This window comes from Colossoma macropomum, unplaced genomic scaffold (genome assembly GCF_904425465.1).
Source record: "Colossoma macropomum unplaced genomic scaffold, Colossoma_macropomum, whole genome shotgun sequence".
In the NCBI taxonomy this organism is placed as follows: Eukaryota; Metazoa; Chordata; class Actinopteri; order Characiformes; family Serrasalmidae; genus Colossoma; species Colossoma macropomum.
Window position 1 is genome coordinate 4,354,490 of NW_023494791.1, and position 22,552 is coordinate 4,377,041.

A 22,552-nucleotide genomic window follows, 5' to 3' on the forward strand; every position below is an offset into this window, starting at 1 on the left:
CATGCCAGCGTAACGTATTTTCCCTGTAAGTACAGATCATGTTCGCTGAAGCCCGTGCTGCCTGAGCCATGTTTTAAAGATGGCCTTCTGTTCCAACTCACCACTGAGAACTGGATGCCGATCAAAGACGTAAATTAGTCATAACTCTGGAGTGGAAAGAATCATGTCTACCGCCCAGGGTTGCTCAGGGGGGAAAAAAAAAGCCCACATAGGCCAAATGTACACAAGTAATTGGATCCTGATGCAATGTGCCATGTCCTCTAATTAAGCCGATCGTGCAGCATTCTCCTGCGCATTTTGCTGCTTACTGTCTGGCTTCGCTCACTCTGAGTCAGTCTGACTTGCCTGTCCGACCGCGCTTTTTATCACTTGTTTGTCGATTCCACCTCAGTTCAAACACTCAAGGCGAGTGCACTGGAAGTGAGAAGACGCAGCAAAGTATAGCAATCAGCTTCAGCGTAAACTGCAGCTTCTGTCAGAGAACAAGGAAGAGCCGGATCTCAAGCCAGAAACTCAATTTCTTCCTTACCGCCAGAACCAAAGTTTGGATTCTTTTCCTCTGTGGTCACTTTTTCAAAAAGACCTTCTCCTCTATGAATCTGCACGGGCCAAATGTTGCGGTGGCACATGTTACCGTTTGATTTCCTCTCCTCCACATAAGGCATCCCTACTCTTGCCTGTCTCATGAGTCACACAGTGATGAAACCTCCTGTGCGGATGACGAGGTGCCTGGCCATCATTATCTACAAGTTATGGAGGGTTCAGGCAGACTGCATCTATAGTTGCATGGCCATGATCCAAAGACTCAAGCATTAACGGCGCCTTATGTAAACAGGGGGTAATAAATGCTGATTGATGCCTGGACTGCCCTTCCGAAAGAGCGAGAGAAGCCGCAGTGTTTACCGTTCTGAGACCAGGCCTGTTCCCAGCTCTGTTTCCATCATGCCTTCGCTCAGCAATGCTTCCACTGCCATTTTCCACAACTTCACTCCCTCTCACTGGCCAGCTCTGCACTCTCTTTCTCTCTCCATCCCTCTCTCTTCCTCTCTCGCCCTCTCTCCCTTCATTTTCAGTGTCACTCCACCTTTCATGACTCTGCATGTTTGCTCACCAGTCCCTAATGAGCCTCTATTAGGAGCCCAATTAGCTCCTGCTAACTGCTGCGGAGTTTGCCCAGTGCGAATGTGGTGGAATCCCACACGGAGGTGAGAGATTTCAGTGAGGTTTCTTACCCAGTTCCCCAATCGTCCTACGTCTCCTGTGTTTCCCGGCAGACCTCTGTGACCCTGTAGATGGAGGGATGGGTGTGGTCAGAGTGGCCAAAAGTTGCAGAGAAAGTGCTTTATAGGTTTGAAGTCCAGCTAACCTTCTGTCCAGAACGTCCCTGGGGACCTGGCTGCCCGTGCTGGCATTTACATGTGGCTCTGCCTCTGCCAGCGGTCAGACCAATCTCAGCATATCCTCCACACTGCAGAGGGGAAAGGAAAGGAGAGCAGCAGCGGTAATAGGGGTGTAAAATGCATTTAAAGGTGGCAGCAATTTTGGAATGTTGTATTTGATTATAATCTATTATAATAATACTCAGTGTGTTTTTCAGCCAAAATAAAAGTTTTGAGCTATTTTCAAATTTTCTGGGCTATTTTCAAATTTAAGAAAAAAACAGATCCCCAAGTTACTTTTGAGGAATCAGTGTATTTTTTTGAACAATTGACCATTGGCAAAATAATAAAAGACCTCCCAGCCAATCACAGCCGGCTCTAAACACTACTTCCTCTGTCATGCAAAGAAAAAAGTCTTTACAACAAACCTGCTGTGAGAGCAGTGGTGGTGATAAAAGTCTGAATTATCATTATCCTCTTAAATGTACTTTAACCAAAGATTTAATCTCTGGTTTAATTAATGCAAGCAAGGTTTCCAGAATCCATTTATTTATTTATTTATTTATTTATTTATACACATTGTCAGTTCTCAAACAGGTATTTAAATGTACTCCCGTATGTACGGAGTGAGCTGTGGCTATAATTTTCTGAATTATCTTGAGATAACAAGTAAATTATCTTGTGATTTCAAGATAACAACTTTATCTTGCGATCACAAGACAGTTAACTCAATATCTCAAGATGACAACCTTGTTATTTTTAAAATCACAAGACAGTTAACCTGTTATCTCAAGATGACAACTCTACCTTGAGATCACAAGACAGTTAACTCAGTATCTCAAGATGACAACTTTGTTATTTTTAAAATCACAAGACAGTTAACCTGTTATCTCAAGAAGATAATTCATTCATTATCTCAAGATAAATTTATCCTGAGATCACAAGATAGTTAACTCGCTATCTCAAGATGACAACTTTATCTTGAGATCACAAGATAGTCAACTCTTTTTGCAAAAGGTCAATTCTGAATCGTACCAAAATAATTAAAACAATTTGAATCAAGGTTAAATTTAACATTTCATCATGAATGAGGGGGTTGGCGATACGGCGAAAACATATCTTGATACTTAAAACAGTTTCATGGTACATGATGTGTATCGCGATATTTTGACACACACACAACACAGTGTGCATATAAAAACAGCCAATAAAACTGAATACAAAGATTTTTATGTACTGTTTCACTAATTATGAATTAATTTGGTCAATGTTCTTTAAATACAGATGATATCTACAGTATGTTCAGAAAAGCATATTGTTCATCACAGTAACACATTTTTTTTACGATAACTATAAAATATCGTCATATCGCCCACCTCTACACTGAATCATTTCCCAATCAAGCTGAGATGTTGAGTCATTTAAACCCCAGTACACCAAACAGATCTGCTGATACTGCAGATGGTGTGGACACACCCACACACCACACACACACACACACACACACACACACAGTATTAGCAGCGGCTGACTCACCACGTTGGAAAGCTCGCAGCAGCCCTCAGAGTAGGCCTGGTCAGCATCACAGGAGACGTGCATCTTCTGCAGGTCCACCTGAATAATCACAGGGCACCAACGTGAACATCTGAGCACACACACACAATGTAACAGGCTGAGCATATGAAGGCATACTTAGCAGCCATTATACTGCCGTAATTTAGCCTCCATCACACAAATGGCTTATCTTGCCAAACTAAAATGCTCTCCAGAGCTAAACAGGATTAAGGTGCTGGACACAGCAATACTGAGCCTAACCCACTGTGAGCTATAACGGATGGACGCAGCTGGACTGAAAGAATTTTCTGAATGATTCACTCCGATCACTGCTTTTCCTTTTCCTTTATATGTATAAGAAGTTCCAAGCAAGCTGTTTTGGAAATTAGCTCCTATTTGGGTTGTTCAAGTTTGCCATAGGCAAAGTTTCGGCCTCCAGATGGATACACAGACTTCCAGACTCAGATACGACTAGCACCTAATCCGAACCTCATGTTTCCTACTATATTAAATCTCGAAATCACCCGCTAAGCGCTAACGTAAAAAAGGGTAGAGCGAATGCGACGAGGCGTTTGTTTGTGCGTGAAAATAGTTTCTGTTTGAATCGCAGCTTTGAGTTCGTAGTGACATCACAGCGAATCCCATTGTTGTTAACAGGCTTTCAAACACGGTAAAAGGTCTGTTTAAAAAGCGCATAGTAGAGCCATGACACTTTTTCATGTCTTTCAACAGACTAAATAAGGAACAGAGGGAAACCCATCTTTGCTTTGATTCCAATATGGAAACTATATGCTATATAATGAGAGAGGCACACTGGCTAGTTTATATGTAAAGACCAAATCACCCTAATTAGTGCTCTAAGGCAGTGTTTCATAATTCTGGAGTGACCGTCTCCTGGTGGTTTCCCTTCTCTAACACGCTTACTCCAACTAAGCAGCGAATTCACAAGCCTTTCCCGAGCTAATCATCATCAGAGAGCTGCATTAGTTTTACCAGCAGAGCATCTGTAATGTAATTTTAAGGCATTTCCAATTCATGTGGCACAAAGTATCTGTGTACTGTCTCCAAATAAACTCTCCAAGTGACATGGACATGGATTAAGCCTAATCCTGGACAAAATTTCATGGTAATTCAATTGAGAATTACCATTTTAATCTATTTTAAGTCCCCAGGTGAAACTAATTCAGCTTGAAAAAGGCTCCATTTCTGCTGGCCCCAGTCTGCAAAACAGCACAGCCCTCAAATTAACCCCACAAACAATGCGAAGTCACATTTCTAAGATGTTACTGCAGAGAGCAAGAGACCTGTCCCCACAGTTAGAGCCAGTAACAGTTGTAAGGTCACTTCCTACTATGTGATACAGCACCAAATATTATCTTTTACAGTGATTTTCAAATGGTGGAGGCACAGTGTGGGGACAGGTGGGTTGTTTTTGTCTTTTTCTATGAGTAGTCTATGTTTTTACTCCATGAAAGCAGAGCTAAATGAATATATTTTAATTAAGACCGGGGGATCAATATGCTTTTCACCACTGATGCTGACAAATGCACATTCGGAGCTTTGAGTCTGTTTTTAACTATGTTTTATCTACTTTTTGCAGTGAGCTACATTCATATACAAAGTACAAGCATATACAAAGTACTTAGACTATGTTCTGCTTAGCTGTGTTGCACAGGTTCTTGCTTGCTGTAGTGTAATTAATTAACAGTGATCACATGACTGCACTCGCCAGCCTTCTAAGACAGCTATCTAAACATTATAAATATAGAACAAGTGTTATTTTATTATTTTCTGTTCCAAAATCTCGGTAAGTATGTAACAGTGTAGGCCAGGGGTGCCCAATCCTGGTCCTGGAGATCTACCACCCTGCAGAGTTTAGCTCCAAACCCAATCTAACACACCTGATCCAGGTAATCAAGGCCTTCAGGGGCATCTGACTATATGATCCGGGTGTGTTGGATCTGGTAGGTAGATCTCCTGGATGAGGATTGAGCACCCATGGTGTTCACTTATGCATATCGCTGTTGTCGTCGGAAGACCTTGTATCTCCATTTTTGTCAATTTTCAGTTTTTGACATAGTTTGAAAATGCCTGTTGGTCTTCACACTGTGTATAAATTTCATGAAGAATGGACCAAAAGAAACGGCCCAAAAAGTCTGGTTCCATTGACTTACATTACAAAAGCAATACTGATTAAAAGTGGACTGTAAATTTAAGGACTTTTTACATCACTTCACCAAATATTTGGTGAAACACTACTTGTACAAGTGAGTCGTGGCATGTAGAAGTTCTCAAACCCCTGATCTATTACATCCTAGATTGTGATGGGGCTCCAGGTGCCCTAGACCAGGGGTGTCAAACTCAGCCACTAAATGGGGCCACATTAAATATCTCAACAAATCTGTGGGCCAGAGAAAAAAACATTTTTGTTTCATTTTTAATTAGTGCTGTGCTGTAACCCCAACTGGCCATTGTTTATTCTAAATACGCAAAAAAAAATCAGCAGTAAAATATAGACACCTGAAAATACTAGACCTTGAAAAATTACGTGAATACTTAGAATATTCCAAATTTAAACGTCCCCAGGAGCTCAGTCTTTTAAACCTACCTATTTTCATGAATTAGACACCTGGCATCCTTTCTTTGCTGCAAGTTCATTAAGACTTGTATTAATACTTATGTTTATAGTTTATTTTTAGTTTATGTGCAGCTGAAATGCTGCGAGTGCATTTGGTGACATGACTGGTGTGGAACTGAGGTGTAACTCAGACTGTTGTTGTTGTAGGAGAGTCAGAGCATACATTATGTTGCAGTGCATGCTGGGGATTGTAGTGCAGCCTATTGTGATACTTATGTTTATAGTTTATCTTTAGTTTATGTGCAGCTGAAAGGCTGCTAGTGCATTTGGTGATGACTGGTGTGGAATTGAGGTGTAACCCATAGACTGCTGTTGTTGTAGGAGAGTCAGAGCATACATTACGTTGCAGTGCATGCTGGGGACTGTAGTGCAGCCTATTGTGAAACGGGCTAATATTAATAGAAAACTGAAATACTTTGGCGGGCCGGATGGGATTGTGTCACGGGCCTGACCGGGCCTGACCAGGCCTGCAGGCCTTGTGTTTGACCCATGGGCTGTAGACTTCATGTGAGGAAAGGTGTGTTTATCAGACAAACTGGTTGTTTCTGGAGAAATTACTTGTATTAACAAAATGAGCCAGCAAACATGTAAATATTTTAGACCTTACTATTAAGATTGACCCTTTAAGACTCACGGAGACAGAGCGGTCGCCAACGGCTCTCTTGGCGATGGACGTGTAGCCACGGCGGATGAGTGGCCTGGGCTCGTCCAGCGGCTCGGCGCTGATCTCCTCGCAGTCCACCAGCAGCTTGGCTTGGTCTCCCTTGACGCTGAGCGCCAGCTTGTGCCACTCGCCGTCAAACAGCTTCTCCACACCGTGGAAGGTGCGCAGCATCTGCGTGCCCCCGGGGCCGCTGTAGAAGAAGTCTAAAGTTTTGGAGTCGCCATGAAATCGCAGCCCTACCTGCTCCTGGCCCTCAGGATCGCTGACCTGCCACAGGTTCCAGGACTGTTTGGCTGCATCCTTGGTTATCTTGAAGGTGGCTATGACGGAGTAATCGGCGGGCAGGCCGTCTGGGTAAACGTCACTGGTTGAGTGGAGAGATACAGGGAGAGAGTGAGACAGATGAGCAGAGGTGTTTGGGTTGCAAATGTTATAATCTGATGCTGCACACTGTGCTGAACACTGGAAGTGCAAATACAATAACAACTGTGATCCAGCGCAATAACAACTGCAATCGGCAGACAAGCAACAGCGTCACCAACGCAGGCAACCGCGGCTTTGCGTTTGTATACAGCGCTTTGAGGACTCTTAAAGCAAATCTCCACATTAATCTAAACCACATGCTCTTCTTTTCCTCAGCCTGGTTGTTTATGGTTCGTTTTGCCGCTTGTTTGTGTATTATAGCTTCTGTGCTTTTTTTGGGTTTGTTTTTGAGCTGAGCCAGTTTGTTGAAATTAGCAGTTAATGCTTCCAAGAACAATGAAGCCCTTGCACAATCTCCAAGGTTTGAGCGCAGATCTGCTCGGAGGCCCTCGCTCAACCCTCTCTTGTTTTCCTCGATACTGTTGATCGCATTTTGTCTCCACATTTGGTGCACTGATTTACAGTAATGCGCTCTTCTCTCTCTGTCTCTCTCTCTCTCTGCATATGTAAACATGGCTTGGTTGTCAAGCTGGGGGAGTTCACTGAGGACAGCCTGGTTGGCCCACACACAAAAAGGAAAGACCCAGCACATGGAGAAACTACTGCTGTGCCTGGGAGGCATGACACTAGTGCACTGTAACATGCTGTGGCCCCAACAACATATTAAAATGTACTCAAGACTGTGAAGCTGCAGGGCTTTCGAAGACAGCCGTACTTCTTCAAAGCTGTCGCTTCCTTTTGACATCTGTATGAAATCCCATATAAGAGTTTTGTTTTCTCTGCAACACAACAGCAAATCTGGTGGCAAGTTCGGCAGAAGGAAATAAAAGCTATTGTTGCGCGCAGTGGAAAAAGAAGACCAGTGGAAAATTCATTCAGTGAAAAAAATAATAATGTTAGCATTCCTCCTGGACGCCACATGACACAGTGGACTACAGTGTAGCCCAGGGGCGTCAAACTCAACCACTCAACAAATCTGTGGGCCGGAGAAAAAAAAAATTTATTTCATTTTTAATTAATGTTATGCTACAACATGAACTGGCCATTGTTCATTTAAAAAACAAGCAAAAACGTCAGCAGTAAAATGCAGACACTTGTGGTAAACCTTGAAATATTACATGAATAGTTGAAATATTCAATACTTAAATGTCCCCAGGAGCTCAGTCTTTTAAACCTACCTATTTGCTTGAACTGGACACCTGGCATATTTTCTTTGCAGCTAGTTCATTAATACTCGGGCTCAATTTCTGAGCTGCTGAGTGTTTATAGTGTTTATAGTTTTGATTTTTTGTTTATGTTGGTTGGCAGCTGGTGCATTTGGTGGTATGACCGGTGTGGAACTGTGTAGAATTGTGCAGAACTGAGGTGTAACCGCTGTCCTATAGATTGTTGGGGTAGGAGATCAATATTAATAGAATATTATCTATTACACCAATCAGGCATAACATTATGACCACCTCCTTGTTTCTACGCTCATTGTCCATTTTATCAGCTCCACTTACTATATAGGTGCACTTTGTAGTTCTACAGTTACAGACTGTAGTCCATCTGTTTCTCTGCTACTTTGTTAGCCCCCTTTTACCCTGTTCTTCAGTGGTCAAGACCCCCATGGACCCTCACAGAGCAGGTACTATTTGGGTGGTGGATCATTCTCAGCACTGCAGTAACACTGACGTGGTGGTAGTGTGTTAGTGTGTGTTGTGCTGGTCTGAGTGGATCAGACACAGCAGTGCTGCTGGAGGTTTTAAACACCTCAGTGTCACTGCTGGACTGAGAATAGTCCACCAACCAAAAATATCCAGCCAACAGCGTCCTGTGGGCAGTGTCCTGTGACCACTGATGAAGGTCTAGAGGATGACCAACACAAACTGTGCAGCAGCAGATGAGCTGTCGTCTCTGACTTTGCATCTACAAGGTGGACTGACAAGGTAGGAGTGTCTAATAGAGTGGACAGTGAGTGGACCTAGCGTTTAAAAACTCCAGTACCACTGCTGTGTCTGATCCTTAACCTCTAGGCAACACCTGCTCCTTAGTGTTGTTGATAATCAACTGAGTATCACCAGAAAGTTTGATGATAATATTAGTATCTGTAGATCATCTATAGGGAACCATCCAAATAAAGTGTGGCCAAAGTCTTTTATAAGCAGACAAAAGCTATAAAAGCTATACATCTGTTCTCACCTCAGCTGAGTGAAGGGTTAGTTAGCTGCTACCATAAGTAACCAGTGTTATGCATTAAATCTATATACGTAGACTGTGAAAGTGAGATGTTTATCTGTGATTTTGTGTGTGGTAGCCTTCAGTCAGCTGCAGTGTTCTTTCTATGTTTGCTTCGTTGGATTAAACAGCTGGTTTCGAAACCTGACCAATGCATATGATGCAGGCTCTAGTAGAGTATAGAGTTCAGACATCTGGTTCTTATGTATATGTATGAATAATGTTAGAAAGAGGCTAATTAGCATATCAAAATCATAATTTACTATTTGTTTTTTTTAAAGTTGCATATGAGATTTTTTGTTGAAACTGAAAGAAGCATCATTACTGAGTGAGGAGAATAAGAACAGGCCTAAATAAGGTGAGCGTGAGCTGCTGTGAGTCGCTCTGTAAAGCCTGAAATAATCATTAAAAAAGTCAGAGACGTCGGGTCAAATTTTGTGGGGGTTTTTCAGATCATGTCTTTATACATTAACGTCATGCGCACAGGCTCAAAAAGAAGGTCCGGCTCAATGTTTAAATCTCAAATCCTCTCAAAATCAACATATCGCTGTTGTTGGAAGAAAACCTCGTAACTCCAAAATGGTAACTTTACAGGAGAAGGAAAAAACCTACTTTACTTTTAATGTAAGTCAATAGAACCAGACGTCTTTCCAAGTCATTTTGGGTCATTTCTTTTAGTCCATTCATCATGAAATTTACACACAATATAAAGGGCAACAGGCATTTTCAAATTATGTCAAAAACTGAAAAACGTCAAAAATGGAGATACGAGGTTTTCTTCTGACAACAGCGATATACTGATGAAGATATCATGACAATAGTAGATAAATCACTCACATCCTCTGAAGACACATCCTTCACCGAGTTCTCTTTCAATTATCAGATTCATCCAGTTTGGGATGGGGCCGAAGCACCACCCACATTACTAACGGTTCGTCTGCATGCTTTCGCGTGCAGTTACACATTTCCACCAGAGAGGTCTCCAAATCCCCAAAACTTACACAGTGTAGCTTTAGACTTCCATGACGATCACATATTTGAACTTTTTGATCCCTCCAAAATAAACATGGACAAAAGTACAAAACAACAGTAGCAGCGATTGGGAGGCCTGCGTTTTTGTCTATTTTCACAGATGCCAGTATGTCATGCAAACTAGCGCTACATATAATACACTAATCTGGCCTCCAGTTGTTCGCATACCTCATGCTCTTTCTGAGGTGAAGGGAGGGGTTAACGCGGTACGCTACTGCATCTGGTTCCGATCCCTCCACCCGCCTCACTCCTCTGGACTCCGGCAGGCGGAACTCTTCCAACAGGTCATAGCCTGAAAATAAACACATACAGGGAGCTGATGGTACCAAATATACACAGAACCAGGCCGTTTGTCATCTCCTGTACTGATTAGCGCTCCGTGCTGCTCCAGGTCTATATTGCTTAACTGCAGATACGCAGAGATTACAGGAATCAGGCAAATTGGCTTTATCTGTCACTCCGTGACTGAAGGACGTGTAACAGGTTTCGTTGTGTGGAAGACTTCAGGAGGAGCCAAGCTTCCCTTTGTTTTAAATTCAATCACTCTGTTGCTCTCAACGAGACTATAATAGTTCTTGCTGAGTTTATGGAAATATTTTTCAGGCACAATTTAATAGCGTCCTGGCAAGTTAATTGCAATCAGTGCTGCAGCCAAGAACGTTAAGGACAGCCAACAGATTCATGCTATTTCTGTACTCAATAAGGGAAACATGACAGGCCCAAATGTGACACAGCCCATTTTATGTAATCTCACGGGTCAACCCAGCTTGATCATTTGATCAAAGAGTCAGTTTTAGTGGCTGAAAATGACTTGACTTCATGGCAAATGTGCTGAATTATTCAGAAGCTGAAGGATTTCCCTCATACTAATCAGATATGAGTAATGGAAGTGCAATAGTGGAGTGGCCTGAAGTCTGTGGCTCTCTAGTGCCCTCTGCTGGTCAAAAGATCCAACAGCTGAAAAAAGGGTAACACTTTATTTGGAGTGGGTCTTTGTAGATGATTAATAAACTCTTAACAGATTATCAGTAACACATCAACAACATATCAGTGAAGTAGCTGTAGTGAAGCATCTGAATACACTGAAGTAAATATCTTGTAGATGTTCTGTTGATACATTACTTACATTAAGTAGATGTGTTGTTAATATGTTACTTCCATTACGCAAAACCTAACCTTACCAACCTTACACAACACCGAACCCTAACCCTGGGCTTAATCCTAATCCTAACTTTAACCTCAACCCAAAACCTAATCCTAACCCTCATCCTGGGCCTAATCCTAATCCTAACCTTAACCTCAACACAAAACCTAATCCTAACCCTCACCCTGGGCCTAATCCTAATCCTAACCTTAACCTCAACACAAAATCTAATCCTAACCCTCACCCTGGGCCTAATCCTAACCCTGACCTTAACCTCAACCCAAAACCTAATCCTAACCCTCATCCTGGGCCTAATCCTAATCCTAACCTTAACCTCAACACAAAACCTAATCCTAACCCTCATCCTGGGCCTAATCCTAATCCTAACCTTAACCTCAACACAAAACCTAATCCTAACCCTCATCCTGGGCCTAATCCTAATCCTAACCTTAACCTCAACACAAAATCTAATCCTAACCCTCACCCTGGGCCTAATCCTAACCCTAACCTTAACCTTAACCCAAAACCTAATCCTAACCCTCACCCTGGGCCTAATCCTACCCCTTATCTCAAGCTCAACCCAAAACCTTATCCTAACCCTCACCCTGGGCCTAGTCCTAATCCTAACCTTAACCTCAACCCAAAACCTAATCCTAACCCTCACCCTGGGCCTAATCCTAACCCTAACCTTAACCTCAACCCAAAACCTAATCCTAACCCTCACCCTGGGCCTAATCCTCACCCTCATATGTTTTTGTCATGTTACTATTGAGTGTTTCCTCTTAAAGGACACTCTGAATAAAGTGGCATAAAGTTTATAAATAAAGTTTCATTGGTTTGTGATCTGGATCCGGTGTGCTGGGGCAGAGATTTCCCAATCCCAGTTTTGGGATTTGACTCCACATATTTGTGTTTTCCCTACTCTACAAAGGGTTCTATATAGAACCATCTACAAAACATTCTCCATTTATCTGAAGAACCATTTCATGATGTAAAGAAGCCTTTAATCATGCAAAGGGTTCTTTGAGTGTTCATGATTCTAGAACCATTTCCTTTACTTATGAACCCTTAAAGTTCTTAAACAACCAGATTTCCAGGTCGAATATAATCATTATAGTATATTATTTTTTGTCAGATGTCATTCTCTGTATTTCGTTCTTTGGAACCAAGATTATTATGTAGAATCGACTCCATTGATTCATGATGCTTGTCACAGTGGTTCCCCACCAACATATGCCTTAGTACACTGTTAGAAATAAAGGTTCTGTTCAGGTACATTTTTCATTCATCAAGGTACAAACAGTGTAAATGTTCCCTCAAAGGTACAACAGTGGTTTTAAGGTCTGATTGTGAACCTTAAATAAGTTTTTCCAGGTGAAAAGTTCGTATTTGTACCTTTTCATAACCGAATGTTTTAAACAGAACAGTAAAATAAAAGCCTGGAGACGAGACGGGGTGTGTGGAGTCAGTACAGCTTAGAACATATCATTTCAGTGGATTATGGTTCAGTTATGTTCCCTGACTAAAGGTACTGAGATGGACCCTTGAGGGAACCACCCCAGTGACAAGAGGGGGACTGACCCAGTGACAGTTTAGTACCTTTTTTCTGAGTGTACAGTACAGCACAGAAGGTCCTAGTCCCAGTCGTGGTCTTATCTAGCACATCTCATTCAACATATCAACACTGTAAAATAGGGGGAACACAAACATGTGCAGAGCAGGGGGCACCAGGACTGCGATTGGGAACCCCTGTTCTCCAATAAAGGGAACAGTGTTAAAGAAGCATTTCTGTTCAATATAATAGCGTACTATACAAGATCTAATTATAGTCCTGGCGATCCACACTGCACACTTAAAAAAATGGTTCTTCAAGGGTTCTTTAGTGAAGAAAATGTTTCTATATAGAACCATGAACACTCAAAGAACCCTTTGCATGATTAAATGATTCTTCGCATTGTGAAAGTGTTCTTCAGATTGATGTAGAACGGTTCTTTCTGAAAAGTTTCTGTATAGCACCAAAAGGGGTTCTTCTATTGTTACGAGTGTCAAACTTGTTACAATAGAAGAACCCTTTTTGGTGCTATATAGAACCCTTTTCAAAACGGTTAGATGTAGAACTACCTGCAGCACATTCTCCATCAATCTGCAGAACGCTTTAAAGATGAAAAGAACCCTTTAATCATGCATGCATCCCACTGTGTTCATGGTTCTACATAGAACCATATTCTTGGCTTAAGAACCCTTGAATACAGATCTTTTTTAAGTGTGTAGCTAAACTAACTTAGCTGGCTGGCTAAACAGTACCTGATTCTCCTGGCGACTCCTTCACGTGGGTAGATGTTTTGGCAAAGTTTGATTGTGAGCCAATTTTTTATCACCAATATTACATTTTATTTTGTTTTCCACTTTGAAATAAAGTTGGACTGATGATTTTTGAGCTGTTGAAAGATGAATTTGTATGTCAGTCTGTCTAGACAGTGATGGCAAAATATCTCTATGCTTCAACGTCACTTTGTGGAACCGAGTCCAAAGCTTTGGAGTTGACTCTCGATTCCTGAATGCCTGGAATCGAGGAATTGACTGTTTTTGGGATCGACTCCCAGCCCTACACACTTAAAAAAGATGGTTTAGTAGTGGTTCTATTTTATAGAACCATACTTCTATATAGAACCATACTTACCTGGTAGGGGCGACACCATGATCACAGTGGTGGTTCACCTAGGGCGAGGCAGGGATTAGGAAACCAGCCTTGTGACCGGAAGGTCGCCGGTTTGATCCCCTGAGCCGACAGTACGTGACTGAAGTGCCCTTGAGCAAGACACCTAACCCCCAACTGCTCCCCGGGCTCTGCGGATAGGGCTGCCCACCGCTCCGGGCAAGTGTGCTCACTGCCCCCTAGTGTGTGTGTTCACTAGTGTGTATGTGGTGTTTTACTGCACTGATGGGTTGAATGTGGAGGTTATATTTCCCTGTTGTGAGACTAATAAGGGTCACTTAATCACTTAATTTGCATGGTGAACTGCACGGATGCACTGTATATGGTTCTACATACAGCCTTTTAAAAAATGGTTCTATATAGCATCTAAAAAGGTTCTGCTATTGTTAAAAGTTTGACATCGCAAGAACAGAAGAACTTTTTTCTGCTATATAGAGCCAAAAAGGTTCTATGTAGAACCATGTACAACACATTCTCTGTCAATTTGAATAAACATTTCACCATGCAAAGAACTTATAGTTCTACACAGAACCCTTCCCTTTACTAAAGAACCGCTGAAAAACCATCTTTTTAAGTGTGTAGCGTGGTAGTATGCAGTTCTGGACGCAGCCCAGTATTAAGAAACACATGGCTAAGGTCACGGACAGTCGATTACCCCATTTCAGACGGACTCGTGTCTCCAATTTTGCAATAATATACAGTTTCTTGGAACCTGCACAGGGACACAGTGAGACTAGAGGTCAGTCTGGTCACTTACTTGGCAAATCCTGGCATTTGACGAGGCCCAAGAAAGCCAGGAGAACACAGAGCACCAGGATTTTCTTCAGAGCTGGCATTGTGGAAAAGTCTGGCTGAAGTTTTCTAACAGGACCTGCAGATAAACGGTCAGCAGAGGAAAAGACGCTTGAAAGAAATCACAAAACTGTTGTGACGGCTTTGTTACTGAAATATTTCTGGCTCTGGCTTTAGGTGGAAAGCTTCTTTAATTAGATAGCCATGCAAAACGTTCACGTATCATATGTCAACCTGGGGAAACGATTAGAACTGAAAAGGTACGATGGACAAAACGGACCATTGTACTGGACAGTGAAATTTTATGCCCAGCCTGCTAAGTTTGCACATCCATTACAGAGAGAGCAGCGTTTCACAGTCAGCTGAAACATTTAGCAAGTAAGCTAGGCTAGGCCTTCTAACCTGAGGTCAATTACACTGAAATCCACAGAGTGTTGAAGCCCTTTAATAACGTTTCTCTGAATTATAAAATAAGAGCTTTCTTTCCATTGTTTTTGTGACTGACGTCAACAAAACACTACAAATTTTTACAAACATAATTAGCATTAATGTTTTGTGCTCCTGATACTGTGCTTGCACAATTTCCAACTGAAGATTTAAAAATTAAGTTTAAAAATCAAAATAAAAAATAAAAGTTTAAATGAATAATTCATTGAGTGTAGAAGTCATTTCATAACGTTTCTGTGAAGTATAAAATAAGAGCTTTCTTTCCATTATTTTTTGTGACTGACGTTAACAGACCAAAATGCCTAACACTAAAGATCTTTACAAACATAATTAGCATTAATGTCGTGTGCTCGCAATACTGCGTACAAAATTTCCAACTGAAGATTAAAAAATTAAAAAATAAATATTTAAATAAGAAACTCTATTTAAAATGAAAAATTCAGTGAGTGCAGAAGCTATTTCATTAACTTTCAGAGAAATATCAACAGCTTACCTTTCATTATTTTTCGACAAATATTAATAAAACAAACAAAACAGTCCATCACTAAAACTCCTCTATGAACGTAACTAGCGTTAACTTTGTGTGCTCACAAAACTGTACTTGCAAAATCCAGAGCTGAAGATTTAAAAATAAAGATAAAAAAAATGTAAAAAGCAAAATTAAAACTGAAAGGAAATTCATTGAGTGTAGAAGCCATTTCATAAGTTTCAGTAAAATGACATAATAGCTTACCTTCCATTATTTTTTGCGACAGATTTTAACAAAACAACAAACAAAACAGTCCAACACTAAAAATCCTCTACAAACGTAATTAGCATTAACGTTGCATGCTTGTGATGTCTGCTCGCGAAATCTCCAACTGAAGATTTGAAATTAGAAGTCTGCATTTGCAGGATACTACACTAATAAACTTTATAAAATAATGCAGTACATACAGTTGTGCAAATGTTTAAACACCCCTGGTAAAAATTTGGTTTTGTTGATTTTGTGTAAATTAGTAAAAACGTCCTCTACAGCCAACTTAGACGGCATTTTCCTGCAAATTTAAGCGCACAATTTGTATGTATTTGTAACTTTTTTCCACAGGTCGCATTATACGTTTTATTTTTTCACCATGTATGTTAGGTTCAGTAAATTAACAGTAATTGTGTATTAAAATGTGTTCTCTGTAGTGGATGTTCACTTATTTTCACTTAGAAACGAAACAGAACGTGTAATTTATCTAAACCTTTGCATACCATTCACTGCACAGTCTAATATAACATTATATAACGTTACCTGATAGAATTTTTAAACGTTAGTCAGCTCATAGTGAAGAAAAAATGCAAAAAAATCATAAAACCTAAAGACGAAATGTGCACAATGTATCACGGTCTGTTCAAAACTCTAAATTTCTGTGTGGTGAAACGAGCTAATTATGATTCAGCCCTCTAATGAGATGCTGAGGAGGCTTCTTGTCCTGAATTGCTCACTAATGCACCAACAGGCTTAAGCAGAACACATACTACTTTGATTAATAAACACTTACATGTTCTCCAGAGAGGTCTGTGGGCGCTGACTGCAGGCAGTTCCTCAGCAGTTCCTTCCAATTTTAAAGTGCCATGTCCAGCATCAGGTTGTCTGAGTCCTGCCTTAAGCCCTGTTCCAGCAGCCTGCCCTGCTGGAGGTGAACTGGAAGAGAAGCTGACCCCTGCGCTCCACTCCACCTTCGGTCCAGAGGGATCTGCCTGCTCCCCAAGGCCCACATAAGTAAGCACTAGGCCATAAAACTCTTTGGGGGTTTGGTCTATATCGCCATCGCTCAGCCCCTCATGGCTCTGTTGAAGTCCAGGCTGGGTGCTGGGAGGACAGGTCACTCTTATAGACTGGCCATGTACGCGTTTATCCCGAGCGACTTACATTTGATCATTTTACACAGGTAGGCGAAGGCAGTGTTAGGAGTCTTGCCCAAGGACTCTTATTGGTATAGTGTAGGGTGCTGACCCAGGCAGGGGATTGAACCCCAGTCTACAGCATAGAGGGCAGCGGTGTTACCCACTACACTATACCAACTCGCTATGGCCACTTGCTTATACAGCATTGTGGCTACAATAATACGGACTCAAGTGGCTTAAGTGGCTATTTTGACCAATACAGTACAGTAGGCCTGTCCTAACACTGTAAGTCAGGCAGCTGCTGTTGGTCAGGCTGGATTGAGGACAGTGGATCCTCTGAGAGAGGCCACTGATAGAAAGATGCAGAATGTCACGGATAGACACGACTGGAGTTCTGCAAACATGCCATGCAGAACTGGGCTAATGTGTACAGATCAACTGAGAACTGGACACTGCAAGAGAAAAAAAGTAGCAATGATAAAACTAAAAATTTAAAAGGAATAAAAATCATTATAATCAATGTTTTCAACAGTATAAACCCAGTTTATCCGCAGATAACTGCATAAAATGATTCTAATACGTTCTGTAGAAAACCAGGAAACCGTAAATAACAACGAAGAGATGTTAGATGTGTCCTGAATGGTGAACGGAGCTGCAGAACACTCTAAAACGAAGCTCTACAGCACACAAAGTAGGTTTTAATCAAATCAACATCCAGAATTAATCACATTTCAAAGGTGTAGCTTAAATCTGAAGGTGGATATCTTGACAAAAACTAATATAAATAGATCATTACAGTATGTTACTCATCACTGAACAAGTCTTGTTTATATAATACTTGAAATATTGAATTAAACATCTAAAAACGCCTGTTGGCAAAAGGTTTAATATATAAATCCATATTGTTTATGTTACAGGGTTATTATAAGTAACTAAAAACAGAAATTAGCAGTGAAAACTGCCTGTTAACTGTAATAAAAACGAAAGTGACAGTTTTCAAAAACAGGAAAGCTAAATTAAAACGATCAAGTCCACTGCAAAGCTAAAATTAAACAGAATTACAGAGAATAAAGAGTTTTTCTGTGCGTGGATGAGAGTTTATGGGTGGATCTCTTCTGTGTTTGGCTGTCTTTAAGGAGTCTCAGTCTACTGTTGAATTGTATTCTACCCTCATCAAATACCTACTAACAGAGTTCTTTATAATACTGTAAATTAAAGCTGTGGTTAGTATAGTGTAGTGGGTAACACCTCTGCCTTCTACACTGCAGACTGGGGTTCAATCCCTGCCTGGTTAAGCACCCTACACTATACCAATAAGAGTCCTTGGGCAAGACTCCTAACACTGCCTTCACCTACCTGAGTAAAATGATCAAACTGTAAGTTGCTCTGGATAAGAGCGTCTGCAAAATGCCATAAATGTAAAACTGAAACTCAAAATAAATCAAGGCTAAACTAAAACTACATTCAGAAAACAAAACAAAAAAAACTATTAATGCACCCTTAAAACTAACTAAACTTAAATCAAAATGAAAAACTAGATAAAAATAAAAACTAATAACCCTGCCCTGTTATTGTTGTATATAAAATTATAAACTTTTGAACAGTGGCCTTTATGTGTGTAAATAGTAAATGTATAAAAGCAAAACAAACGTCTGCATTTCAACAAGTTAATAAGCAAACAAACTCATTCAAACTGAAGCAACAGCAAGAGAAGTGATCAGTGTTGATCTAGAACGCATGGCTGCTGTATGTATACACGTCTTCTGTGATGTCTGTCTGCTAATATTATATAATTGTGTTCTATATGTATGTATGAGTGTGTTATTGTGTTTACTGAGTTTCCAGCAACTCAGTTTTCTCCAAACCGCCCCCCTTTTATGAAAGGCTATGTAGTAAACTGACCCAAGCTGAAATAATAAACGTCAACAATAGGTTCTTTCAGAGACCTAAGCAGAGACACATGCTCTGTTTAACAGAGGCTTAAAATGAATGACTGTAACTCGACAACAGTTCATTCACTAATCTGAAAAAATAGTAGAACCCAAAGTTTAGTGTACTTTATGCAAAGCATGGTTTATAAATTATGCCGCTTCTTGACCTTCTTTGAAACCAGAAACACTGGGATTCTAACACTGAAAACATCACCTAAAGTCATATGCAAAAGTAAAAAAAGACATTTTTGTTGATTTTCTGAGTGTAAATAAGTGAACACATCCTCCACAGAGAACACGCTTATGCACGTTTTAATGCACAATTACTGTTTATTTGCTGAATTTAACATATTTCAGAAAAAAATAAAACATAAAATGTTTGACTGTTCAAACATTATGGCACATTTTATATTTAGTTTTTTATTTTTCCCATTATGTTCAACTAAGCAGATCAGTAGAAATTGTGCACTAAAATAAGCAGAAAAAGTCTAAATTTAAGCGTGTTCTCTGTAGAGCTGGACGCTGGGAGGACAGGTCACTCTTACAGACCACTTGCTTACACAGCATTGCGGCCACATTAATAAGAATCATCAGGTCAGTTTAAGTGGCTATTTTGACCAATACAGTACAGTAGGCCTGTCCTAACACTGTAAGTCATGCAGCTGCTGTTGGTCAGGCTGGATTGAGAACAGTGGATCCTCTGAGAGAGGCCACTGATAGACGTAGGGGTGTCAAACTCAACAACTAAAATGGCAATATTCAAAAATCTCAACAAATCTGTGGGCCAGCTGTGCTTTTATTTCATTTTTACTTAACATTTTGCTAAGACCTCAACTGGCCATTGTTTATTCAAAATAAGCCAAAATTGCAACAGCAAAATAGGCACAGAATAGTTAAACTATTCAAAAATAACTTTAAATAAAAAAACCAAACAATTATTTTATATATACACAATCGGCTGCATTATCTACTTTTACACCTCTTTAAATGTCCCCAGGAGGAAGGTGTTAAAACTGCCTATTTGCGTGAACACCATCTCTTCTTTTTGTTTAACTGCTGGCCCATATTGTTGTTTGGGGGAAGGGAGTCAGAGCACACATTACGTTGCAGTGCATGCTGGAGACTGTAGTGCAGCTCATGGTGAAACGAGCTAATATTAATAGAAACATTTAAATCATTTTGCGGGCCGAATGGGACTGTGCCACGGTTCTGACTCAGCCTTGTGTTTGACACATGAGCTGTAGAGGATGTGTTAACTTATTTCAACTTAGGAAATCAACAAAACGTAATTTAAACAAGGGTGTTCAAACTTTTGCATATGACGTATACTGTACAAAAGTCAAATACTTTTTTTTTTTTTAATATTATTTATGTAATTTCTAGTTAAAATAGCCAATAAGTGCTTCGTTTTTGGGATTTTTTTGGTATGCAACCAACTTCTAAGACTGAACTTTGGAGGTGTGTCTGCAGATTCTTTGAGGAACTGAAAGTGAGCCTCCTGAAAAGAATAGAAGCTGTAAAAAAGGTAGAGTGACACAGTGAATATTGAAAAAATTTGATATTATATTTAGTTGTTGAAGCTTCTGTCATTTTCTGTTCTGTTTTTTTTTCCGACCCTAAAAAATGAATAACTAGTACTTAATGGCTGTTTTGACTGGAAGTAAAACAGAAATTAAGGGAAGTCTCTGGGTTATGATACTGTAGATAAGCATAGCATGGTTTCATAAGTGGGTGACCCCATAGGTTACACTGTGTGAGAGCATGCAGTGGGGGAGGGAGGGAGGGAAGGACCGCCACTGATCCTGCTTTCATTCCAGCTGATTATGCTTTCCCTCATTCGCTCACATGCTACCCTTAATCCAGCGCACATCCGAGACCATCTGGCGCGCTTTAGTCGGGAAGTCCCTGCATTTTTTTTTTCTTTTTTTTCCCCCTGGCAGAACGAACACTGGAAGCACCAGAATGCTGACGTTGTCTTTTCCCCCCTCGTTTGTCCCGTAAAAACGTCTTATTTACTATTTAAGACTCATTAAAACGTTACAGCATACATCTGCATCCGACACAATACGTCCTTGTTTCGGATGCAGCGCAGACTCCATAAACATGCCGAACAGATGAAAACAGACGAGGCGGCTTTGCTTTTATATGCCGTCATAGCGTTCTGCAAGCAGATTTATTACAAAAAGGTTGTGAGTAAGCCACTGTCACTCAGGCAAAGAAAAAAAAAAAAAAAAAAAGAACCATACAGTACACAGACATGAATGCACTTATGAATATCTACTAATAGGAACCCTGGAAGGTTCCTGTCAAGGTTAAATGGCACACAAACAATGCTAGGAGTTGATGAAGTCGTTGGCGAACGCGGCAGGTGGGTATGACGGACTGTTCGAAAGGCCATGACCAAGGTTCTCTGTAGTGTTTAAGACGGGCAGTTGCTATGGTTACGGCTGAAGGTATTGTATTGCCCTTTAAAATGCGTTATCAGCAGCACATCATTGCACTTTAAATAGATGAATAAATAGTTGTGGTGCCCCGGCGTGAATACAGTGGCATACCAATTTGCTCACAAGCAGGTCAGCTTGAGGAGGTTACAGTACATTCAGCTTCTCTATCAGCTCAAACGGTGTGGAAAACTGTGTTAGTTTGCTTCACGACGTACAGTCTTTCTTTCCCACTGGTGCTAACCTCTCCGGGTGTAGCAGCGATAAAATAAAATAATAATCTGACACGACATTATTCACAAAAACATAAAAATACAGGACAAAATACACAAAACCATCACGTTCCACTCGCACTCCTTATTCTCCGCGGTTCTGCCACAGAATAATTTACATCTTGCTACACTCTTTTTTTTTGTTTTTAAATAACGGTAGTTTTGCAGTCTGTAGTGTCTACGGGTGTCCAGTCTCTGTCCAGTGTGTGCCAGCACAGTGCTGTGGGGGTCTACGCTGGTCCTCTCTGCTACCGAAGTCAGGCTACTGACTATCTTTTGGTGGTCTTGGCCAGTTTGCTGGTGGGCGTGCTCCTCCTCTGTGGGGTGGGGATTTTGGAAGGTTTGCCCCCGTGCTGGCGGGAGGCCGACCGGGGCGTGGGCCTCCCTGAGTCCGTCACCGTCTCTGACATGTCTGAGCAGACGGACTGGATGTCGGAGATGTCGAAGTCCGAGGCGTCGCTTCCTCTGCGGCTGCTCCCGCGGCTGCCCGCTTTGCTGCCCGGCCTGCTGGGAATCTTACTGTGGCCTGAGGGGAGAGGTGTTCGGTACAATTCAGTACAGATTATCTTTCATATGGGAATTTAAATTTTGAATCTTTTTATTTTCTTGAACATTGAAATATTCTACAAGAATAAGGAAAGGTCAGGAAATGGGTTTCACTTTGAATGAAAATGAAATATATCTTACTATTCTATTAATATCAATTATTTCTTTGTTAGTCTCATCGCTCTGTCCAGTTTAGTACGTTTCTTTATTTTCCGGATGAACGTGTCACTGACCAGCACATTTATGTTTACTCTCTGAAATAAATGCAGTGGAGAGCAGCTAGTTAGCAACCCAGAGCAGCAGAGAAAAGTATTTGAATGAACCGGATAATTAGAACCAACATTATCACTTAAAATTAGAGCTCTAAACCAGACTGACCTCTGACCGCTGCTGAGGTATCACAGGACAGGACCGCTCGACTGAAAAAGGCAACCGTAAATCTCTGCTTTTGCATGACGGCGGATTTTCTTACTCTCTTTAG

At 40.9% G+C, this 22,552-nt stretch overlaps 2 protein-coding genes across 2 annotated transcripts in view; both read right to left on the reverse strand.

Annotated features, from left to right (window-relative positions):
* The window catches only part of zmp:0000000760 (collagen alpha-1(XXII) chain), a 36,305-nt gene extending 19,593 nt beyond the window's left edge, over positions 1–16,712 (reverse strand). Inside the window, exons 1-7 of the mRNA XM_036573392.1 lie at positions 16,536–16,712; positions 14,525–14,638; positions 10,076–10,199; positions 6,206–6,599; positions 2,916–2,993; positions 1,367–1,468; positions 1,233–1,286 (exon numbers count right to left, since the gene is read on the reverse strand). Of these exons, the coding sequence (XP_036429285.1) occupies positions 1,233–1,286; positions 1,367–1,468; positions 2,916–2,993; positions 6,206–6,599; positions 10,076–10,199; positions 14,525–14,603 (831 nt within the window). The 5' untranslated portion in view covers positions 14,604–14,638; positions 16,536–16,712. The remainder of the gene's footprint in view (positions 1–1,232; positions 1,287–1,366; positions 1,469–2,915; positions 2,994–6,205; positions 6,600–10,075; positions 10,200–14,524; positions 14,639–16,535) is intronic.
* A 4,089-nt stretch (positions 16,713–20,801) lies between these two features.
* dst (dystonin) overlaps positions 20,802–22,552 on the reverse strand; it is a 277,698-nt gene continuing 275,947 nt past the window's right edge. The window contains 1 exon segment of the mRNA XM_036573677.1: positions 20,802–22,051. Within this exon segment, the coding sequence (XP_036429570.1) occupies positions 21,795–22,051 (257 nt within the window). The 3' untranslated portion in view covers positions 20,802–21,794.